The sequence below is a fragment of the Megalobrama amblycephala genome, linkage group LG2, assembly GCF_018812025.1.
Source record: "Megalobrama amblycephala isolate DHTTF-2021 linkage group LG2, ASM1881202v1, whole genome shotgun sequence".
Classification (NCBI taxonomy): domain Eukaryota; kingdom Metazoa; phylum Chordata; class Actinopteri; order Cypriniformes; family Xenocyprididae; genus Megalobrama; species Megalobrama amblycephala.
The window spans coordinates 31,876,258-31,901,590 of record NC_063045.1 but is presented as its reverse complement, the minus strand read 5'-3'; the positions used below and the strand labels follow the sequence as shown (position 1 = coordinate 31,901,590).

The following is a 25,333-nucleotide window of genomic DNA, read 5'->3' as shown; positions in this document are numbered from 1 at the left end:
TCGATATCCTTTCATATCTTAAATTGTATGGACATTCTATAGGCTATATCATGCCAGTGAGTTGTTGCCCTGCATTTATATTTATCATCAGTCAACTGTATAAAATGTCAGTGACCCATGTAGGTCTAGGGGCGGGGCAAGTGCGTTAATTAACGCGTTGTGGTTTTTTTGTTCGTAATGAATTAATCTAACACGTTAAACTCCCAGCCCTAATCACAACTATTCAGTGTTTTCAACCACAAAGTTTAAGTTTCAGACATTTTAATAGACATTAAATAGGCTACTAGCCAAAATACATTTAGTTAAATACACACTGATGTTTGTGGAAAGCGATAATAGGCTAATCCTTTCTTCAAATATAATCTGACGATGTCTTTTATATTAAATACACATTGTGCAGTTAACTATAAAGTTTTGTTGTTTAAACCTGGTTCAGGTTCAACAAATATTTGACAATGGGCGCCGATTTGTTTCTGCCGGTTTGTGTAATAAATTCTGTGTTGAATCAACTAAATACACACTACTTTATTATTGGGGGAAAAAAACACATTAATAAAATATATATATATATATATATATAATCCAAAACTATGACAAAAGAAGAGAAAATCATAAAGTGAGTGTAATTCAGCAGCAAAAAGTAATTCTTAAATCTTTGGTACAGAGTAATTTAATAAAATCTAAACATGTTAATAAAAACATTACTACTATTCTTATAAAAACTGTAGACCGTATGAATTCATGAATGTATTTTTTATATTTATATATGAATGTAAAAAATTGGCGCACATGCAAGAAAAAGTATGTGAACCACTTGCAGAATCTGTGAATGTGAATAATTAACAAAATAGAGAGCCCAATACTGACAAAGTACCTGCCACTCTCACTGTGATCCTTTCTTGCCCTCTTTGCAAAAAATCTGATTTCATAGCTTTGTAAGAGAAGAGATGCTTTGTTGCTAGACCTGATATTTAGTGTAATTAATATATAATATATATATTAAAATGGCATTAAAAAGTAGCATTTAAATTATATATAAATCTTACTAACCACTCTTGATAAATGGGGTAAGCACACTTGCGTTCTTATTTCAGAGGTATTCTGAGTAAATGATTTATTGTTCACAGATTCAGACAGGGATGTCTCGTCAGTTCAGTGTTGAACAGGGGTGCGTGATCTATGTTTTTTTTTTTTTTTTTTTTTTTTTTTTTTTTTTTTTTTTTTTTTTAACCCTTTCCTTTCATATTTGAACCCTTTCCAGCAGTGACTGTATGATTCTGAGATCCATCAATTCACACTAAGGACAACTGTGGGACTCAAACAATTATTAAAAAAGGTTCAAACATTCACAGATGCTCCAGAAGGAAACATGATGCATTAACCCTTTAAGACCTACGGGAGTAACAGCGCTCCTGTTTGCTTGTCTCTGTTTAAAGGATTAGTCCACTTTTAAATACACTTTTCCTGATAAATTTACTCACCCTCATGTCATCCAAGATGTTCATGTCTTTCTTTCGTCAGTCGAAAAGAAATGAAGGTTTTTGAGGAAAACATTCCAGGATTATTCTCCTTACAGTGGATTTCAATGGCTACCAACAGGTTGAAGGTCAAAATTACAGTTTCAGTGCAGCTTCAAGGGCTTTAAACGATACCAGATGAGTAATAAGGGTTTTATCTAGCGAATCGATCGGTCATTTTCGAAAAAAATACAACCGTTTATGCTTTATAAACCAAATATCGCCTTGAACGTACTTTCCGCTTCCGCATTCTTCATAACGCTTACGCTGAATGTCATATGCCTTCCCTATTCAAGTTACGGGAAAAAACGAAACTGGCTCCGCGTTCGTTCCATAAGTAGAATAGGGAAGGCGTAGAACATTCAGCGTAAGCGTTATGAAGAATGCGGAAGCGGAAAGTATGTTCAATGCGATATTTTGTTTATAAAGCATAAACGGTTGTATTTTTTCCGAAAATGACAGATCGATTCGCTAGATAAGACCCTTATTACTCATCTGGTATCGTTTAAAGCCCTTGAAGCTGCACTGAAACTGTAATTTTGACCTTCAATCTGTTGGTAGCCATTGAAATCCACTGTAAGGAGAAAAATCCTGGAAGTTTTCCTCAGAAACCTTCATTTCTTTTCGACTGACGAAAGAAAGACATGAACATCTTGGATGACATGGGGGTGAGTAAATTTATCAGGAAAAGTGTATTTAAAAGTGGACTAATCCTTTAAGAGCTAATAAAAACTGAACCCATATAAGTAGCAGCATAATTCTTTTTGCAGACAAAATCAGAGACTTTGTTCAGATCAAGCCTCCAACATGCTCCTGTTGCATTTTCACCCTCTGAGTCTGAGTAATATGCATTTACAACAAAAACGGCACAGCCGCTAACTGAATACAAATATGTAGATTTCACATGCTCATAACTTCATGAAAAATGCACAGATCATAGAAAATGGCACATCATTATTTAAAGCACATTCTCGTGATTAAAATGAACCCAAAATCACAAGATATTACTCATAATGTAACATACTTGGCTAAAAACATGTCTCATCTTTCTGGGATGCAGTGTGTATCCAATGTTCCTGGAACCATCCATGTTCGTTTTCCAACGTGGAATAATACAAAATAGGTATCATTTTAAAGCTTAGAAACTCAGCTTTTTTTTTTTTTTTTTTTTTTTAAATCTTAATGAGTGCTGAGAAGTGCCTCTAAACCGGAGTGTACCGCCCGTGGGCGCCATCTAGCTGCGAAAAAATTAATAATTTATTCAACTATACTTTATGCTATCACCACACAATTTTAACCAGATGCAGCTCACATGTAGGAGAGCATCACCAAAAGATTTTTTCTTTTATTTCCTTCCTGAGTTATTCCATGTCAAATAAAAAAATTGAAAAATAATTAAAATATATTTTAACTTTTATCAGCAGTTTCTCAGCATGGAAATGTCCAAATGTAATTTATATTTTCTAAAAACGTAGTGTTCTATCACACGATATGTACCTTTTGACTTGCCTTGCTATAGTTTGAGTTATGAGTCTTTACTTTTGTGTATGTCGCTCAGAAGAAGAAGAAAAAAAAACTCTAAAAAAGCCTTCAGGTCTTAAAGGGTTAAGAGTTAAAACTTTTGAACCGGATGATGTCCAAATTTTTCTTAGTTTAAATATAATTTTCATTTAGTACTGCCCTTTGTAAGCAACAGAACATACTTGCATGTTTCCCGGAAGACAAATTAAGTACAATTTACCTTGATCTTTAAATTCAAAAAGTTTTCACCCCTGGCTCTCAATGCATTGTTTCCTTCTGGAGCATCAGTGAATGTTTGAACCTTTTTTTAATAGTTTTGTTTGAGTCCCTCAATGGACTAGGTGCACAAGATGGCGCCGGTGAACTGAGGCGATGCGACTGTGCACATGGATACTTCCGCTCATGCCCTTCCGGTCTTGGCGACGCTTGCATTTGGTGCAAGAAACTTGAATATGAAACTTGGCTAGATATAATAGATTTTTTTTTTTTTTTTTTTTTAAAGAGAAGATGGTGGTCTATCAGAGACGAAAGAAAACATCCTTATGTTATTGTGTAACGTTACCTCATTAATTCAACGAGATACACGATCTTAGACTTTCAGTCTTTTTCCTGTTGATTATGCGATTCAGGCTCAGCGGTGATCCACAGGGATCTCTTTATCCATACAAAACACAGCTGGGGGACTAAATGGCTCAAACTGCCTTCTCTTTCTGCGTGGAACAACACTCGACCTTCATGAAGATCTAATGTTTGCTATTGTCAACTTTATTATTAGTAGCCAATGTAATTTAAATGCGTAATTTTCAGTGTTTATTTCCCCTGTGCGTTTCTATTAAAATTATAATTCAATAGTGTATATATAGTATATAGCATTATAGTTCAAGTGAGACGAGTAAAGAGCATCTGTTGCATAAATCATTGTCTCCTCTAAACAACAGAAAACATATTTTACTATGGGTAAAAAAAAAAAAAAAAAAAAAAAAAAAAAGTACCTATATTAAACTGTGCTACAGTTAAAAATATAAATTGATCGCAATCTTTTCACAGCCCCTGTTTTTGTTTAAAAAATTGATGCAAAGAAATCATAAAATATGATCATATTGGAGCAATTGATGTAGGTAAGTGAAAATATATGTGCAGAATTGAGAAAATGGTATTTATGGAAATTTATGACAGGGCAAACGTGTAAATGTTCACAAGGCATTTTATGCAGACAACTCTAATCGTAGTTATTGTAATTGTATATGCATATGCACCATGAGTTCGTTAATCTAACCCATGCATGCATGCATTTAAATGCCATTGGCTCTTGTGATTGTACTATATAGAATCTGTTATATCACTTAAAATATAACCAAGAAGATATAAACAACTATAAGAGATAATTTTCAGCTTTCTTCGAAACCGAAAAAAAAAAAAAAAAATCAAAAATGGCACTTTGTTTGAATTTCGTGGACAGAATTTGAAGGATGACTTTTTTTTTTTTTTTTTTTTTTTTTTTTTTTTTTTTTTCCCTTATAGAAATTAACAAAATGCAGAGCTTATTGCGATTATTGGTGGTTAGTACGCATGCACCGAACTGAAAGCCCTGTACCGAAACGGTTCAGTACGAATACGTGTACCGTTACACCCCTAATAAATATAAATATCAGAATATCAACTTGCATAATTATACATGCACGGTGTACACAATTAATATAAAATTAAGATGCTTATTTTAAATGTTTTGTGCAGCTTTTTAATGGGGCAACAACATATGATAGATACGACAGAACAAGATATGCTTTTAATAAACTTTTATCGTGCAAAACCATGATTATATGAAATGCATATGTGCATCCCAGGTGCAGAATGATGTGCTTAAAGGGTTAGTTCACCCAAAAATTAAAATTGTCACTTATTACTTACCCTCATGCCGTTCCACACCTTTGTTAATCTTCAGAACACAAATTAAGATATTTTAATTGAAATCCGATGGCTCCGTGAGGCCTCCATAGGGAGCAATGACACTTCCTCTGTCAAGATCCATTAATGTACTAAAAACGTATTTAAATCGGTTCATGTGAGTACGGTGGTTAAATATTAATATTATAAAGCGACGAGAATATTTTTGGAGCGCCAAAAAAACCCAAAATAAGGACTTATTTAGTGATGGCCGATTTAAAAACAATGCTTCAGGAAGCATTGGAGCATAAATGAATCAGTGTATCAAATCTGCTGTTCGGAGCACCAAAGTCACGTGATTTCACCCGTTTGACACGCGATCTGAATCATGATTCGACACACTGATTCATTTGTGCTCCGATGCTTCATGAAGCAGTGTTTTGAAATCGTCCATCACTAAATAAGTTATTACATTTTTTTTTTTTTTTTTTTTTTTTTTTTTTTTTTTTTTTTGGGCGCTCCAAAAATATTCTTGTCGCTTTATTATAATATTTAACCACTGTACTCACATGAACCGATTTAAATATGTTTTTAGTACCTTTATGGATCTTAAGAGAGGAAGTGTCATTGCTCCCTATAGAGGCCTCACTGAGCCATCGGATTTCAACTAAAATATCTTAATTTGTGTTCCGAAGATTAACGAAGGTCTTACGGGTGTGGAACGGCATGAGGGTAAGTAATAAATGACAGAATTTTCATTTTTGGGTGAACTAACCCTTTAAAGCAACATAGTCACAGTGCGCAGAGCTGCACATTGAAAAGTTCATGTCACAAAGCGAAGAAATGTTGAGCACACAAATCGTAGTGTTTATCTGTCCAACAGTTTATTGATCATTTGTTTCTTCAGTTATTGTGCATTTGATGCCATTTGCAACAGGCACGCTGTTTGAACGCTGAACGGAGAATGATTGACAGCCACAGTGGAAGGAAGAGTAATTTCCGTGAACTTTAATTTAACAATTTAAATGTTCTTCTGTCCCTCACATTGAGTTATGGAATGGCTTCAACTGACTTTGAATAACTCACAGCGCTTACAGAGACCATTTACTGTATGAAACAATTTTTTTTTTAGCAATATAAGCATCTACATTTGAGCAGATATTCAAGAACATGGTATTTCACAGTAAACACCATCTAAACATTCTAACATGTTACAGTTTATGTAACAATAGCACGTTACATAAACTAATGTAAGTGGGAATAAATAACTTGCCTCTGCTTCATATCAATCGCATTCCTCTGAGGTAAATTCAAGGTAAACTCACAGCGTGTCTTCCAAAAGCAGGGGAATAATGAAGTTGATGCTTTGTTTTGAGGGTGATGGGGGCGTTTACAGGTTAGCAAGGCTTGTCATGATAATTAAATGACCGTCTGATTGTGGTTATTGTGCTCATTTATACAGCACAAGGGGGAGTCATACTCCTACATAGACCAAAAGAAATGGACAAGAACCAATTATGTTTTCGTGCAATATGTTCAAATTCATCTGAAGCTATTCCATAGCTTAATGTGAGGGACAGAAGAATATTTATATCGTTACATTCATGGAAAGTTCATGGGAACTCGTCTTCCCTCTTTTGCGGCTGTCAATCATTTTCCGCTCAGCATTCAAACAGCATGTCTGATACAACTGTCAGCAGTCATGGTAAAACTCTCCAATATGATACATTCCCATTTATAATTCTTGATCTGTAGATAAAGGGCTGTGGATTTGCATAAAATTACTTAATTTTGTTTATTGCCATTTCTAAACTTTGTTGTACTCAGATCACAATAGGACTATGAATTGACATGAAACGCAAAATAACTACAATTTATAACTCTGAAGAAACAAATGATCAAACTTTGATAGATGAACTCTAGGATTTGTGCACTCAATTTCTTCTTTGTCCTGTGAACTTTTCAGTGTGTACTTGTGCAGTGCTGTGCACTGTGACTCAATGTAGCTTTAAGCACATTCTGCACTAGGGCTGTCAAAAAAAAAAATCGACTTTCGAATATTCGTCGAATTTAAAAAAAAAAAAAAAAAAAAAAAAAAAAGGCACATTCGAATGTAAAACCCGTGCATTCGAATTTTTGCAGTGTCAAGAGGAGCGCAAGCCATGATGACGTAACTGACGCGGCTTGTTTATGTTATCCAGTACAGCGCGGTGCAGGGTGCATTAATGTGATAAATATAATGGAGGAGTCAAAAAGTGAGCGCGCTGATGTTGACGCAAGAAAAAAAGACTGCGCTGTCTGCTATGGCCAACCAGTTCGATGGCATATGCAGTCAGACCCTAAGCAGTGCTGAAGAAGGCATCAGGCCTTTGGAGCAGATGGAGAAGCTACGCTACCCGATGACGAAAACCATTTCAGTTGGTGGCAAAAACCGTGCGGTATGTTTGTTTCCACATATTGCGCAGCTGGCAAAGACATATTTGACCATACCTGCCACATCGGTCAGGGGTGCGTTTCCCAAAGCGAACTATGGTCGCAAGTTCCGCCGTTACCAAGAGAGTTCAGTGGGACTTACGGCCATAGTTGACTAACCATGCTTTCGGGAAACGCACCCCCAGAGCTGAGCGCGTGTTTCATCAGCTGGAAACATTGTCCAAGAAAAGAAAAAAAAAAAAAACACCGTCAGGTGTTTTGACGAGCAATATGTGTAGTGAGCGGATTGTTTCTGAATGGCAGGTCGCTATTTTGTATTCATGTAGTACAAACATTACGCTGTCTGTTGAAGCGTGTTTTCTCAGGTTAGTGTTGTGATGTACTTACAGTTTTTATGCACTTTTTGTTACCTTGCATGCACATTAATGACATCTTTTATTTAAAAACAGTTGTTTGAGGAAAAAAAAAAAAAGTGAATGTCATTTCATTTCAATAAAAGATGCAATGCATGATTTGGTGTATTTTGCTTATTGCGCTCGCTTGCGCTCTCTTGTGGGCATAGACAAAGCATTTTTTGCCTTTTTTTGCCTTTTTTTTTTTTTTTTTTTTTTTTTTTTGCCTTTAGAATTCGAATATAATTCGAAATTTGCAAATATTTCAGAAAGAATTTCGAATTTAGCTTATCAGCCATTTTGACAGCCCTATTCTGCACCCGGTATGCGCATAAGCGGTTTGTGTCGCTCTGTTTTGAAGCATTTCATATCATGGTTTTGCGCACTGAAGGATTATTAAAAGCTTTTGTTCTGTCGTATCAATCATATCTTGTTGACCCCACTTAAGAATCACAAGCTGAAGTGTTGTGAAATGCATGAAGGTTGTCCATAAACAGTCAATCTGTCTGAAGGCTTTATAGACAGATAGGTTGAGAGTGACTCTTAACTAAGGGACCAGCACCAGTTCAAGTAAGACAACAGGGAGTCATGCTGTGAGCTGCTACCAACAATGAGCAAGTTGGACCTTTCAGGGTAGGAAATGGACTTAAAACCAACTCCCAAAACTTGCTGCCAGATTCTGGAAGATCAATTTTTCAAACAGTGGTACAAGATGATGTGCTGGTCCTTCAAGAGTCTATCTATTCAACCTATCTGTCTAGTAAGCCTATTAAAAAACAGTCTACATGTATTTCACAACACTTCAGCTTGTGATTAAGTGGGTCATATTTCAGGATTCTTTACCATAGCCAAGTCTCTGAGATCTTGATACCTTTATACTTTTGGAGACTCCAGGTAGGTTGCAGTTCTGGAAAATGGTGGCTCTGGAGACTAAAGGGTTCCTGATGGTTTCACGCCTAATCCTTCACCTTAATTCCTGATTTTTATTAATTTATTATTTATTTTTTGCAGTTAACACATTTTCTTCTTCGCCTGCTTTCATATGACCCTGCTGAACCAATGAGTATTGTTGTTTTTTGTTTTTTTGTAGATTTTATAAAATTACACTTTACTACTTTTTTTTTTTTTTTTTTTTTTTTCCAAGAATTACTTTTGCTGTTTAATTATACTTTCAGTTTATTTTCTTTGTCATAGCTTATGATTTATATATTTTTATTTGTTTTCTCTATAATGAAATAGTGTGTACTTAGTGGATTATGGATTTTGTTTAACAAATAAGTTCATACTATGAATTAGATATTTTATGGCTTTTTCAGTGATTGGCCAGTTTGTTGTGATTTGTTTATTTACTGAATTAAATTAAAGTAATTTATTTAATTCAGTAAATAAGTAATTTATTTAAGTAAATTATTTAATTACATTATTTAAAAATGTAATGAATGAATGGAGCACACAAAATATGACAAAGCCCGCCCTTTATTTTACAAAAGCACAAAGTTTTGTCATAATTGTGAGTGTACACACAAGTAGACACTTAACAGTTTCGAATGATGTATAACACTTATGTGCATGACCAAAATCGATGGAGTATTGAGTCTTTCACACTAAGAAAAAAGCGAGGTGGTATTGCCTGCACGACCACAGACCCCAGGGGGTTAAGGGGGCAAATATTGTCCCTTTAAAGGGTTTTTTCACCCAACAATGAAATTTCCGTCATTAAATACTGACCCTCATGTCGTCCCAAATCCGTAAGACCTTTGTTCATCTTCGGAACACAAATTTAAGATATTTTTGATATTTTTTTTTTTGGTTTCTGAACTGCACATATGCAGCAATGTCATTGCACCTTTTGAGGTCCAAAAAGGTATTAAAGACATCGTTAAAACAGTCCATGTGACAAGTAGTTCAACCTTGTTACGAAGCGACCAAGAATACTTTTGGTGTGCAAAAACAAAAATAACAAAAAAAAAATTCAACTTTTTTTTTTTTTCTCTTCCCTGTCAGTCTCCTACACTGATGTAGTGAATGCAGTGCAGCGCTTTTGCATTTACGTCTGAAAGCCGGCTCAGAATTGGCCGGCGCTGTACTCGTGAGCAGTACAACGTATGTGTGTGATGATGCAGGAGCTGCCCAATAATGAGTCTGCATTCTGATGTTGAACATGGAAGTGCTGCACTACTTTCATTAGGGCTGGGTAAAAAAATTTTGATTTTTCTCCATTTTATTTGATTCTCATTTTTACGAACCGATATCGATTCTTAAATTTTCAGTTGATGAATGAACAGAACATGTAGCGCACCTCTTAGCAATAAATCACAATAATCTTTGTGCTTTGTTACTTTTGATATGAAGCAAAGTCTGATTTCAAATGACATCCATCATATGAGTTTCAAAAAATAAATACCGTTTTGGTGCTTTTTAATGTGGCAAGATCGCTGTAGCGCCTCAGTTAAAGCGAAGCGGCAGCACGGAGCGCATGTGAACATCCTCTCCTCCGCTTTAATACCAGTTACAGCGCGAAATAAACATCATCTGAAGGTATGTTAAAAGATGCAGTAAAATGATACGGATGACATGATGACGGATGACATGATACGGATTTGCCAAAATCCGTATCATGTCACATCGAATCCGTATCATGTCACATGAATTCGCTCAGTGTTTCAAACGCGGAAAGACGTCAATAAAATGGCTTGTAAACAATATCACATAATCTCACATTTACCTCAGAAAAACCATATCCAGTGACCATAAAGTCATTAGTCGGCTAGAAAAAAAAAAAGAACTCTAGAGAGCAGTATTCTGATAAATATATGCACTGTTACATATTCATTATTTTTAATGTTTAATATTTAATGCATGTTTGAATAAATCGGTTATGACAGCCACGATTTAAATGTTTATTTAAAAAAAAAAAACTAATTGGAGTAGAAATGATTATGTAACTCTAAACTTTATTATAAAAACATTGTGTAATTTAAGTGTTTGTATATAAATTCTAACCTTCAGTATTATAGTAATGTAGTACCAACTGATTCCCATGTGTAGTTTACAACAATAGTTGAGGTTTTTTTTTTTTTTTTTTTTTTTTTTTTTTTTTTAGAACCCAAATAATCTGAATCGAATCCGAATCGAATCGCAAACATGTGAATAGAAATCAAATAGAATTGTGAAAATTGTGTAAATACCCAGCCCTAGCGTTCCCTACGTCAAAACGTAGGAGACTGACATAGTACAAGATGGCAAATATCACCCATATCTGCACCAAAACACACTCTGCAAAATAGTCAAATAATTATGACAATCTTGGGGTCACTTCAAAAGGTCTGTTGTTTCATGACTTTTCCAGCATACATGTTTCCACTGACAATGACAAAGTAATGTTTGTGAGCCAGTCTGTGATATAGTGTGTTTGTCATTCAGCTGGAGGAAGGGTTGAGCTCTGCTAAGAAGCAGCTGTCAGATGAGACTCTGCTGCGCGTGGATCTGGAGAACCGCTGCCAGAGCCTCGTGGAGGAGCTGGACTTCAGGAAGAACATGTTTGAGGAGGTCAGTCCCATTCAGCATTATAAATGTCTAAAACAAACCAATGTCTGAAAGATTAAAAAAAATAGTATAAGTTCTCAGTAGTGAGCATGTGCATTCTTTATGATTTGGAAAAAGGAGTACACTGTGATGAACTCAAATACAACACACTGAAGGGTCAAAATTAAAAGCTTCATTCTGATCTGTGTGATTGTGAAAGAGACAATCCCAAGACTGGACACTGGTTTATCAGTGAAGGAATGTCTGTAGTAATGTCTGAAGTCTCCCTATATATTCTCACAACGCAAACGTCCTAAGCATGTAAATGGTTATTTATTGGAGTCTGAAATCGTCCCTGCTTTTTAAAAGTATGAGCAAGTTATGCTCATTTTCATTACAGTAGTGAACATCAGATCAGTGGATGTAAACTGTCATGCTAGTAAAAATATTACAAATTATGCTGTCCTGTTTCAGGATGATAAATTCCCATGCCTTTTGTGTCCATAAATTGATGGCAAATGTTTCTCAAAGAAAGCAATGCGTCAATGTTAAATAAATAATGTTGTTGTGCATCCACTTATTATTAGTGTGGCATTTTAGCATGCAAATGAAGGGGGAAAACTTCAAGATATCGGCCCTAAAAATTGGCAGCACAAATCGGCCATCGTCTGACCCTGACCTCTAAATATCGGCATCGGTCATAGAAAAACCCATATCGGTCGATCTCTAATCACATGTAGTCATATTTAAAGAGTATATTTACACCTTATTTATATTACATACGATCTATATATTAATATTCATTGAAAATAAATGCTTACTGTTAAACTAAACTTGAGTGTGTGTGTGTGTAATGGATTAATAAAAATATAATTGTACAAATCATATATATATATATATATATATATATATATATATATATATATATATATATATATATATATATATATATATATATATATATATATATATATATATATATATATATATATATATATATATATATATATATATATATAAATCATTAAAATTATCATTAATTAAAATTAAACAATTAAAAGTAATTATCATTAAAACCAGACAATTTCATTGTTAAATATAGCTGCAAGCAGCAATTACGGGGCCAAGCACAAAAAACGGCACAAGAAGCCAGCCAACATGGCTGGGAGCATCAGACTAACTGCAACATTGAGCAAGTAAAGACCTATTAAGATCATTTTAGGCAAAAGAACTGAAAAATGATCAAAAATGAGGATTTACTGGTTCATCACTTTCGACCAATAGGTGGCGCCGTGACCAAATTAATGTGGTATGGTTAGAGTGAGGTGTCAATGACACTTGGTGTCATTATGTCAAAGCATTGCAGAGATACAGCTTCAAGAGTCATTTTTGCATCATACCACAAATTATTTGCTCTGGTATACAAAAATGGTTTGACTTAACTTGAAATCCATAACATTTTGTCGGCATGGTCTGAAGATGATACGGTTCGATTTTGGTGAAAATCGGAGCAATGGTCTAGGAGGAGTTCGAAAAAGTAGGTTTTTAAAGAAAAACTATATGGCGGACAGGAAGTTCAGCTGACGATGGCAAATTTGATATCTGTGTTCTCGGCATGACCCAAGGAATCAACTGAGACCAATTTCATTACAATCGGTTAAAATAGTCAAAAGGTATTAGCATTTTTGTAAATTGTTATAACTTTTGATCACAAGGTGGTGCTGCGCCGAAACTTCACAGGCTCCTTCAGGGCATTGTCCTGATGACCCATACCAAGTTTCGTACCAAGCTAATGCCTTCGTAAAATACAGCATTTTAGCACAAAATTCAAAATGTCCAATATGGGAAAATTGGACATCATTCGACTCGACATGATGCCCCGAATCTAACAAGACCAAATTTATGATTTTTGGTCAAACCCATCAGAAGTTATAAGCAAAAATAGCCATTTTTCATATCTCCACTCCAGTAGGTGGTGCTGTGCTGAAACACTGCATGATGCCTCAGGTCATGCTTGTGATGACATGTACCAAGTTTGGTCTGAATACGATAAAGCGTTGCGGAGATACAGCCTCATGTCTATTTTTGCAAGCACTACGTACAATTTGTTTGCGTGTTTTACGAAAACGGTTTGAGGAATCAACTTGAATTCCATAACTTTTAGTTGGCATGGTCTGAAGATGATCTGGTTCAATTTTCATGAAAATCGGAGTAACGGCCTAGGAGGAGTTAGAAAAAGTACGTTTTTCAGAAAATTCAAAATGGCGGAAAAATTTTCATGATGGAAAATGATGTCATATGGTGCATTTGAATCGGCTTGACCCAAGGAATCAGAGGAATTCAGAGAATTTTGTTTCTAGCCCTTACGGTTCAAAAGTTATTAGCATAAACATAAGTGCAACTTTGGACAGCTGGTGGCTCTAGAGGGATTGAGTTAGAGACTCCAAATTTGCAATGGACAAAGGTCAGACTGTCTTCTAACTGTGTGCCAAATTTCACAACTTTCCCACAAGTGGTTCTATGGGCTGCCATAGACTTCAGAATTGAAGAAGAAGAATAAGAAATACAATAGGTGCCCAAGTACCTTCGGTGCTTGGCCCCTAAATATTTTTTTTACTATATAGGTACCTTTTTAATTTGGAAGAAGAGAAATTGAGGGAGTGACTTTATTGTGTTGGGTGTGTCAGTGTCACTTGGCTCACATCTGATTGGTCCAATTTCAGTTTGAGATTTCTAACCCAGAACATAACCTGCCCCAGAGCAGGTTAGCCATGGAGCATAAGTTACCATGGCAATGAACACCACTAAAAGTCAAGTTACTTTCATGGTACCTAAAACCCAGGATTGGCGCAAACTAATCTAATCCAGCTTCATGGTACAGGCCCCTGGTTTCACCTCACTCCAGTCTAAACTAACTGGTATTATAGGTAATTTACTACACATAGTCATATAAATAACCTGAAAATACTATGGATTATTAAGGCTACATCTTACTACTCAAAACACCTGAAATGAGAATGTAAGTGTGCTTACTCCATTTAGAGTAAATTATTTTATTTTATTATTATTTATTATTATTGTCTCATGAGTTCACTGTTGGACAGATCAGTCATTAGGTCGCGAATTGGACATTAGCGGACGTGGATACATTGTGTGCGAATCCCAGCTGTTAGGACATCACACAAGATCCTGTATAGGTTTTTTTTTTATTTTTTATTTTTTTTAAAAGCACTATTCAGCTCTCTGCTCATGGAGCTCTCTGCTCATTTTCTCAGCCAGCTAACATGCGCCCTATCACAAGCGCAGCTGTCATCAGCATCAATCATAAATCACAATACCTGATCAAATAAGGCTTTGGCAGGACTAGAGCTGCATTTTACACTGGCACAAAAAATCTGATCTTTTGCTCACATCTGACACAGATCGGAATTAGTTGCATGCGTGTAAACACAATCCACATGAGATCAGTGTGTGTGTTTTTTTTTTTTTTTTTTTTTTTTTTTTTTTCTCATCCGATCGGAGCCACTTCCAAATGGGGTTTTAAATCTGATACATATCCGATCTCTGGACATGCGACCTACTCTAAACGCGCATATCCGATTCCCATTGGAATTCCAAGCCATCACGTGAGGGTGACACATTTGCTCACTAAAAGGTAGCTTTAATGTTGTATTATGAAGCAGACGTTTGTATGAATTCGCACTAAAAATTCGCAGCTTTATTATTGAGGTGGGAACTTTATGGGGCGGTTTCCCGGACAGGGTTTAAATTAAGCCAGGATAGGCCTTAATATAGAATAGTTAAAGGATTAGTTCACTTTTAAATAAACTTTTGCTGGTAATTTAGGCCATCCTTAAAAATATTTTGGTTTGCAGTAACAGTTTAAAAAAAAAAAAAAAAAAAAACCTACATGAAATTGTACTTTTTTTTTTTTTTTTTTTTTTTTTTTTTTTTTTCCCCAAGTTTCAATGTTTAAAAAAAAAAAAAAAAAAAAAAAAAAAAAAAAAGTACAATTTTGGTGATGGTGATTACGTAGGTATGAATTTAAACAAATTAGCATATCGTGACATCACTGACTGGGTCTTTCAACTGCTTTCAATCCGTGCCTTCGGGTGCAGCCGTGTTTCCACTGTCGGGCCTAAAGCGGGCGTGCTAGTGCGTGCCAGGGCCAGTCGCGTTTCCACTGTCACTTCCGGGGCTTGATCGTGCCTCATCGGGGCTTCCTCGGGGCCAACGGCCCGGGTTTTTCGGCCCGCCGAATACCTTGGTCCAAAGCGGGCCAGCTCGGACTTGAGGAGGGAGTGGTTACGAACAAAAGCGGAGTTTATCTGTGTGTGGAGACGGAGGCGCCGATGATTACATGTAGGTTACCAGCTAACACCAGCATTAAAGACTTTTAAAATCATTTTAGCTCAAAACTCCCTTTCAGACAGCAGCAAGTGTTTTAAATAACTTATGTTTCACCAAGACTATGCGCGCTATTACCATAGTAAACATGGTAAATACGACGGCTTGAAGAAATCAGACAAATATACGTAGGCTATCACAATCATGTAATTTTATCTGTCAGCACGTCTCGTCTCTCAACGGGTTGAGACAAAGCGAACGCATTGGCCATAGTGTGACATCCGTTAATGACGTCACGGGTTTTTATTTAAAAGAAAGAACGTAGCCTTCGTTTGTATGTAGGCCTAGGCTATTTATACATTTACAATACTTACTAAAATATAACTAATATTATTTTTTTGCTTTTGTATTAGTTGTTTGAAGAGTTAAAAAAAAAAAAAAAAAAAAAGGTCGGTCTTAACGCAAATTTACAACCGGCAAGTCAGTCGGACTTAAAGCAAAAAAAAAAAAAAAAATTTGAGTCTGTCCTAAATTGACAGGGTCGGTTGGGTTACGGCAAACAAGAATATTTTTAAGGATGGCCTTACTCACCCCCATGTCATCCAAGATGTCCATGTCCTTCTTTCTTCAGTTGAAAAGAAATTAAGGTTTTTGATGAAAACATTCCAGGATTTTTCTCCTTATAATGGGCTTGAATGGGCACCAGACGGTTCAAGGTCCAAATGACAGTTTCAATGCAGCTTCAAAGGGCTTTAAACGATACCAGACGATGAATAAGGGTCTTATCTAGCGAAACGATCGGTCATTTTAAAAAACATTTTAAAAAAGTTTACGTTTTATAAGCACAAATGCTCGCCTTGCTCTGTTCTGGGATGCGCATTCGTGACGTCACGTAATACGCAATTACGTTAAAAAGGTCACGCTTGACATAGGCGGAAGTACAGAGTCGGGGTTTACAACTTGAACGTGCAAATACTAACCCTGCGTCTCAATCAGCTCCCTAGTTCCTAGGTCGTGAATCAGTATATCATGAAAGTGAATGTGGCTGATACCCTGATCAGTGCCATGACTATTGAACTAGGGAGCTGATTGAGACACACGGTAAGTCAAACGCTGTTTACAAAAAAGGTAAAACAACTAATGGTTCTTCCGTCCTGTGTTGTCAGTGCCATCAGACTGTCATACCCTTCTCCATCAGAACAAAAACACCTCTAAAGGGGGTCGCACACCGGACGCGCACATTATATACGCGCAAGCTCAATTTTGACTCGACTCCTGATAGAAGAGCTGCACAATGGGAGTGTTTTACATCAACAGGGAAACGTTACATATGCTTTAATATTTCGCACTGAGGTTGGTGTACATGGAAAATGGCACAACAGAGCAAAATGAAAGAAAAGGCTACGTTTATTATACATTTTTAGACTTTATTCAAGCTGTTAAAGTGTAAAACTAATGTATCTTGCAGCACAGGGTGAAGTCAGTATGTACATTAACAACGATTTGAGAGAAATATAATATACATTTAATGTAAAACGATGTACATGGCGCTCTGTGGCGGGGCAGGATTTTGAGTCGTAGCTGGGCACCGCGGACAGGCGCCGAATGTCGCCGCCGGTGTGTACACTCATAGAAAACAATGCGTTCGAATTTTAAAGACGTGGCGCCGTGCTGAGCTTCGCGTCCGGTGTGCGACGCTGTTGCTTAGTAACGGTGGAAATCCATTTTGTCCGGTAATGCAGCGAGATGGAAACAGGGACTCACCGACTGATTCTAATGGCGGGATTGAAATGGTCCAGTTGTTGCAGCATTGAGATTCTTCCTCTGTTGGCAATGGTTGGCATTTGCCACATGTGCACCACCAAGTCTGCCCGATGCTGGAGAGGTGTGTGTCGCCGCAGCAGTCTCTTCCATCTGCCTAATTTCTTCCTCTGTGTATTCCGGTTCAAAAAGGTAGGGCAGGGTGAAAAAGTCATCTTCTCCTCGTCCGACATTGTTGTTTTGCCTTTTTTTGTAAACTGCGTTTGACTTAGTATTTGCACGTTCAAGTTATAAAGTTGTAAACACTGACTTGGTACTTCCGCCTATGTCAAGCGTGACCTTTTCAACGTAATTGCGTATTACGTGACGTCACGAATGCGCATCCGAGAACAGAGCAAGGCGAGCATTTGTGCTTATAAAACTTAAATTTTTTTTTTTTTTTTTAAATGACCGATCGTTTCGCTAGATAAGACCCTTATTCATCGTCTGGTATCGTTTAAAGCCCTTTGAAGCTGCATTGAAACTCATTTGGACCTTGAACCATCTGGTGCCCATTCAAGCCCATTATAAGGAGAAAAATCCTGGAATGTTTTCATAAAAAACCTTAATTTCTTTTCGACTGAAGAAAGAAGGACATGGACATCTTGGATGACATGGGGGTGAGTAAATTATCAGCAAAAGTTTATTTAAAAGTGAACTAATCCTTTAATCGTGGCTTAAAAAATGGCTTTCTGAAACACAGATCAAGTACAGATTATTAAAACCTGGACAGTGGAGTCCTGACTTAAAATAAACTAGATTAATTTAAAACCAACTGTGCTCTTCTGAATTAGCATGAGAGAGGTAGCCTGTAAAACATGGAATGAACCAAGAAAAGCTTTAAATTGCATGGAACTGAGAAGCAAATCCAAGGAAAACAAAGGCAGCAGAAAAAGACTACAATTCCTTTACAGTCTAGTCTTGGCAGTCTAGAAATGATACTGATTTGATCCAAAGCACTATCATAGTGGTTGCTTCATTATATAAAAAAGGCAAATCTTGTTAGCAGGTCCTCAACCCAAGCACAAGCTCAACACTTCACCATAATGGTAATCTCCAAAAAATGCTAACGTAACAAACTTTTACATAATACAACATTAAACAGTAAGAAGTCTCTCCATATTCTCATCTTTCTAAAAAAAAATGCATAAAATAACACTTTCAACATTTACTCTCCCAATTCAGATTGGTGCAAAGCATGATGGGAAGTGAAAGTCTTGTTTGATTGGGTTACTTGACTGAAACATGTTATTTCAAAATGAAAACATCAAGTGAGTTCTAGTAACCATTTCAGGTCAATTTAATATGAAGCAATCACATTTGAACCAAAAACAATGGTGTTAAATCAAAATAAATTTAAATAAAGTGAACAGCATCAAAAAAAAAAAAAAAAAACTTTTTATTATATATGTAATCCAAGTAATACATGTGTCTTCTTTGAAACACAACGTTAATCTGAAGTTAAACCTGCCTCCTGGTAGGTTTAATTTAAGCCTCAATTTAGTCCTGGAGTAGCTCTAGTCTTCCTCCCAGGAAATCGGCTTATTAAACTCTGGACTAGACTAAGTCTAGGACTATTTTAAACCAGAGAAAGCAGATTTTTGTTAATCTGGTTTAAAGGGCCATTTTATTCTAGGACTAGGCTTAATCTCTGTCCGGGAAACCGCCCCTATATGTCTAACGTTATCTATTTTTCTAGATAACGTTAGAGACACACAATGGAATGGAATTCTAAAACTGATAACTGTATAGATAAAATATCAAACGCAAATTACCTTTATTTTCCAGTCTATATCCGTGTAGTCAGAATTCGCGCTGCAATACACTGACAGCTGTTAGCTTCATCTATCCATTCTGACAGGTAATCATGACTAGTAATGTAAATGCAGATATCGGATACCAGTCCCGTCTAAAGTGAATGTAAACACGCTGGCCAAAAAATCGGATATGGTCAAAAGATTGGATCTGTGCATTAAGACTTGCAGTGTAAATGCAGCCAAAGATTCGTTTTGGCAGCCGCCAAAAAATGTTCAATGTAGGAAAAACCCTGAAGATGTAGGGCACTTTTGGTGTCTGTGATGCCTAAAAGTCTTGGTTATGTGGCATTTATCGGGCACCTGAGAAATGAGAAAGGGTTGAAAAAGTGGTCTTGTTTCCTTGCCAGTGTATTTAGCTATTCTTAAAGGTGCTTTAAGTGATGTCACGCGTTTTTAGGCCAAAACATTTTTTGTCACATACAGCAAACATCTCCTCACTATCCGCTAGCTGCCTGTCCCCTGAACACACTGTAAAAAAAAAGAAAAAAAAAAAGAAAAACGTGGTCTCTGTAGTCGCCACAAGCTCCAAAAACGGCAACAAAAACTAACTGGTGCAGCCTGGACCACGAAACATAATAAACATGCTCCAGCCAATAACCGACAAGAATGACTTTACATGCGCGTTCATGACTGTTTCAGGAAGCACGGAGGGGGAGGGTCTAGCTAGCATCTGTTTTATTTGACAACACTTCGAATGTCAACAGGAAGTTACTCCACCCAGGATCACTTGGAGCAGCTTTAACAACAACAATGTATATTATGAAAGAGAATGATGAGAATGTATCATGATTGACAACTCTTTATTTATTAGCAAGTAAGATGCAATATATTAGGGGTGGGCGATTTGACCGAAATTTTATCACAATATGATACATTTTATTTCACAATAATGATATATATCACTATACTTATTTTTGCTTTAAGGTTTTTATAATATCAATTTGATACCACTGAAATTTCATAATTCTTATCACTATTTTCAGTATCATTTAAAAAACTAATACTAGCCTAAAAAAAACTCTCAAGCTTACTGCAGACAAATAAACAGTGATTGATAAAGGGCAAAGAAAACAAACAATAGACAGACAAATGACATAGACCTACCTGAACTTCAAACACTAGAAATGGCCTACTACATAAAATATATAATCAAATCTTTAAACAAACACTGCATAGTCTTTACTGTGTAAATTAAATATACATTTATTCTTTTTAAAGTTACAAAAGGGATTTTTGAATGCTGTCACGTTAAGACTGACTGCACAGTCCCATTATATTTGTGCGTTGTTTGGCAGTTTCGCCAATTAGGTGGCAAAAAGCACTTATATACTGAAATGAAATTGTCTTTTGGTGCTAATTGCGATTCAGTAGTTTAAAATCAGCTGTTTTTAAACCGCAGTGCTTAATAACGCATGCAAACGTTAAGCTTTCGTGACCGCACAGCAACGTCATGTGAGCGTAACCGTAATAGAGATGATTGTCCAAAATCTCTGCCAGTTGAAAAATTTCTACTAGTTAATCTTCTCTAAGAGAGGGATTGGAATAGGGGTGGGTGATATACCAGTAGAAACGATTAGGAACAGCATCCGAAGCCCAAAGTATACTTTGTCTGTTTTCCACTCCGTCCAGGAGCGTGCACACACAAAGCTTTGGGAAAAGTATCCGTTTTGCGGCTTAATGCGGTTTTAAAGGGGTGATGACATGAGAAACCAAATTTGCCTTGATTTTTTGGCATATAAGAGGTCTTTGTACCATTAAAACTTCCTACAATTTTCATAAGTTTAAGAAGTGCTCCCCATTATCAACGAAGCATTTATTTAATCAAGCTCCAAATACGGCTCGTTGTGGATCCTGTGGGGCAAGGTGACGTCATCTAGCACCAGTAGTTTGCATGTAACTGCCTCCAGCGCAAGACAACTTTGCCTAATTTTGCATCATTGCATTGTCACGCACACAGGTGTTCAGTCGACGTGCAGCGAGTGGGTCTGAAGTAGCTGTTTACAATAAGATTGCGATGCTACGCAGATGTGCCTGTACCTGGCTGTGGGAAAACATGTTTGAATACGCTGCCGAAGGATCCAGACGTCAGGAGAAAATGTATTGTTCATTTTTTGCGAACGTCCCAGTCATATCAGTGTTTATTTATGCGTGTTTATTTTGCCATATCAATGCTGCATCTTCAAATATGACCTGTGGATTCATTTTGCCCGTGGTACACCCTATCATTTCCTTGAAATTAGTTAAATGATGTTCAACTGTTAGCAAGTTAACGGATAGTTAGGCAACAATAACCTGTTTTCAAGTGTCTTGGGTTACAAATGACATGCGATACGACATATATAATTCGAAATATTTTCACACTTTCCATGTGAACACTGGCTGATCCATTCTTAGTTGATTTTCATCTGATTCTGGCTCAAACATATAGGGCTGTATCATTGCAAGAGCCATCGCCTTGCAGCAATCGTCAGCACCCGCTACTATTGTAAACAGTTCTGACTAGGGGGAGTTAATAGTTAATGCATAGGCACTGACATTAGCCAATTATAACAGTGGGTAGTTACACTGAACTCATAAAGGGGAAAAAAAAACCCAAAACTGACTGTTTGAGTCGGAGGATGAGAAACGGGGTGGACAAAGGTCATAAATCACTCCCCCCCCCCTTTTTTCTTTTCTTAATCCAAAAAACTATAGTAATAATTCCTCATAAGGGAACATAATAAAACGGGAACTTTCTGAGGGGGAAATTTTTACCCAAACTTCATTTAGATCATGGTTCCTGTGGTCAAAACACAGTACCACTTCGAAGTCCCTAGTTCTTGGGGAATTCCTGTGGTGGAAACACGTCTTTAGTCTCATGTCCCATTAAATTACATGGAGAGGGAAGGGTTTATGACCCATACTGGGACCAACCACCTGGGGGCGATCAAGACTCTTTGGCTTCACTTTTCAGGACTTAAGGCCCTTTCACACAGGACGCGGTATGCGCTGTGCTATGAAACCCATTTGTTTTAATGGTTTGCGCTGCGCGAGGACTGCGTCGACCGTTCAAAATAGTTCAACTTTTGCCGCTGCGCTCTGTGACGATTACCCGCGCGACCAATAGCAACGGGGCATCCAAACAATCGGAAAGCAAAATGGATGAACAGCTATTTCCAGAGCTATACAATACAAGTTTGCTGGTCGTATAGTGACATCGGAAGAAAAGCTGTGTCATGGAGACATGACGGACACTGTCAAGAGCTGCTCTCTTTCTTCTTCTTACAAGCAGGGCTATTGCTATTGCTCACTTCTTAGCACGGCCCGGGACATATACTTTACTGCTGACCGAAAGGTGGAACAACAATCAAATGACTATGTATAAAACTCCCGCTACATGTTTGGAAAACTCCGCCTACTGTGCTCTGGCCAGCGCAGCGCAAATCGCTTTGTATCTGAAGGGCTGCGCTGTACCCAGCGGCGAGCGCAGCGCATGCCGCGTCCTGTGTGAAAGGGCCTTTATGCAGCATGATTGCGTTGGGATATCAACATTTATTAACATGCTGAATGCGCTGCATATCAGTGTCTAGTTTCATGCTCAAATGCAATGCCTGATATGAGTTATTTGAGATGTAATATTGCTTTTAGATGTTTCTTTAAAAAAATAAAAATAAAGTACTGATGTTATAATAATGCAGCAGTGCTTTTTTCCGTCATATTTGTTCAGTGGCATAGGCTAATTCGTATGGCTTTGAAAACGTGCAGGTGATTTAATAAATACAGCACATCTGCCATAAACATAGCAATATAATGTGAACTTTATAAAAATCTATAGTAAATTCAGTGTGTTTGGCGTGCTGTCATGAAAACGCATCACGGCGGGAGCGCTCTCTCTCATTCTCTGTATAGCGCGCAACTTAAAGTTCACTGGCATTTGCATCCTTTTGTGCAGATACCAGTTGTAATGTTACGTCTGTTATGCATCCAAGTTATCTGATTAATATCATAGGATGTGTCATAGAATGGGCTTCAGTTTATTGGCATAGTGTCACTTTTCACCTCAGGCAGCTATTCCTTTTAGATGCTTCTTAAAGGGTTAGTTCACCCAAAAATGAAAATTATGTCATTAATGACTCACCCTCATGTCATTCCAAACCCGTAAGACCTCCGTTCATCATCAGAACACAATTTAAGATATTTTAGATTTAGTCCGAGAGCTTTCTGTCCCTCCATTGAAAATGTATGTACGGTATACTGTCCATGTCCAGAAAGGTAATAAAAACATCATCAAAGTAGTCCATGTGACATCAGAGGGTCAGTTAGAATTTGTTGAAGCATCGAATACATTTTGGTCCAAAAATAACAAAAACTATGACTTTTCAGCATTGTCTTCTCTTCCGGAATCCTTTCCATGGAATCAGTTCAGTGGAATCAGTTCAGTGGAATCAGTTCAGTGGAATCAGTTCAGTGGAAAGGATTCCGGAAGAGAATACAATGCTGAATAAAGTCGTAGTTTTTGTTATTTTTGGACCAAAATGTATTCGATACTTCAAAAAATTCTAACTAACCCACTGATGTCACATGGACTACTTTGATGTTTTTATTACCTTTCTGGACATGGACAGTATACCGTACATACATTTTTCAATGGAGGGACAGAAAGCTCTCGGACTAAATCTAAAATATCTTAAACTGTTCTGAAGATGAACGGAGGTCTTGCGGGTTTGGAACGACATAAGGGTGAGTCATTAATGACATAATTTTCATTTTTGGGTGAACTAACCCTTTAACTAATAACATTGCTGCATCATCATCATAATCTAACAGTGTTCTAATCACATGTTCATGTTTTCATAGACAAGTTTTCATGTCGTATTTTTATTTTTAACATTTATTTTCATAAGTCTTCAGAAATTTTCATTATCTCCATGATGGCCATGCCCCGCCCCCTGCGCACGCCCCCATCCCTAGAGTACTCGATTACTCGTTTTTAAGAACCTATCGATGATCGAAATGAAAAATTGTCAAAAATACCCATCCCTAATGATTACTTAATGACAGAAATTAAATTTTTGGGTGAACTAACCCTTTAAAGCTAAAAGTTATTCAGTGAAGAGCAGTTAGTGATTTTTCTCTTTTGTCTTTTGTTGTTTGCTCAAGATAAGCGGCAGCAGGTTTATTAGGCTGTCACTTTAAGACCTCACGCTCGGATCTAGTAAACAGATACCATCCAGTTTTCTCCCAACTGTTTGTTCACTTAAGACATAATCGACTGTAAAGCTTGTGTGTATTTGACAGTTTAAGTGCAATAATTGAGATAGGTTTACCTGCATATCTCTTACTAGCTGGCCTCTGTTACACAGCCATCCACTCTCGCACTGCATGTGTATCACAGCTGACGCACTACAAAATAATGCTTTATGAAAAATAAAGCGCAGATGAACAAACGACAAGGAAGCTCAAAAAAAAAATGAACGTACAGTACACAATAGTAAATGCAAACAAGAGTTTGTTGTTAGTAGCCAATAGCACAGCAGCTCCAGACAATCAATGACACTCAAACCCAGTCTTACTCACATGTGAAGCGGAATCAAAGCAGCCTCCTGTTTTCAGGTCTTCCCGCTCAGCTCTATCGAGTGCTTTTCTAATATTAACGTGGGTCCTGAAGATATTGCCCAGTCATAACCCTTCATTCCACAGATACTCTTCTGAGCTTTTCTCTTTTGTATCGTCTCATCTCTCATTCTTCATTCTTTCTTCAAATCTCCCTCTTGCTTGTTCTCTCTGCTCCGTCATACGCCCCCAATGCTATTGTTTGCTGGTGTGTTAGTCAGACTTACTTCCAAACAGTGTTTTTTTTTTTTTTTTTTTTTTCTCCAAATATCGCTTACCCCACATTTAAATGGGCTAATCCTAAAGGATTAGTCCACTTTTAAATATACTTTTCCTGATAATTTACTCACCCCCATGTCATCCAAGATGTTTGTCTGTCTTTCATCAGTCGAAAAGAAATTAAGGTTTTTGATAAACATTCTAGGATTATTCTCCTTTTTATAATGGACTTCAATGGCCTCCAGACGGTTGAAGGTCAAAATTACAGTTTCAGTGCAGCTTCAAA

The 25,333-nt window shown here is 36.9% G+C and overlaps 1 protein-coding gene and 1 long non-coding RNA gene across 3 annotated transcripts in view; one reads left to right on the top strand and one right to left on the bottom strand.

Moving 5' to 3' along the window:
* lmnb1 (lamin B1) overlaps window positions 1-25,333 on the top strand; it is a 61,157-nt gene that overhangs the window by 16,799 nt on the left and 19,025 nt on the right. For both annotated transcript variants that reach the window (XM_048170556.1, XM_048170547.1), the window contains exon 4: window positions 11,171-11,296. In XM_048170556.1, coding sequence (XP_048026513.1) covers window positions 11,171-11,296 — 126 coding nt within the window. The remainder of the gene's footprint in view (window positions 1-11,170; window positions 11,297-25,333) is intronic.
* Window positions 6,895-25,255, bottom strand: LOC125255440. Its single transcript, XR_007181904.1, has 2 exons — window positions 24,543-25,255; window positions 6,895-11,340 (listed from the first exon to the last, which is right to left on the bottom strand). It is a non-coding gene; the product is annotated as an uncharacterized LOC125255440 (long non-coding RNA).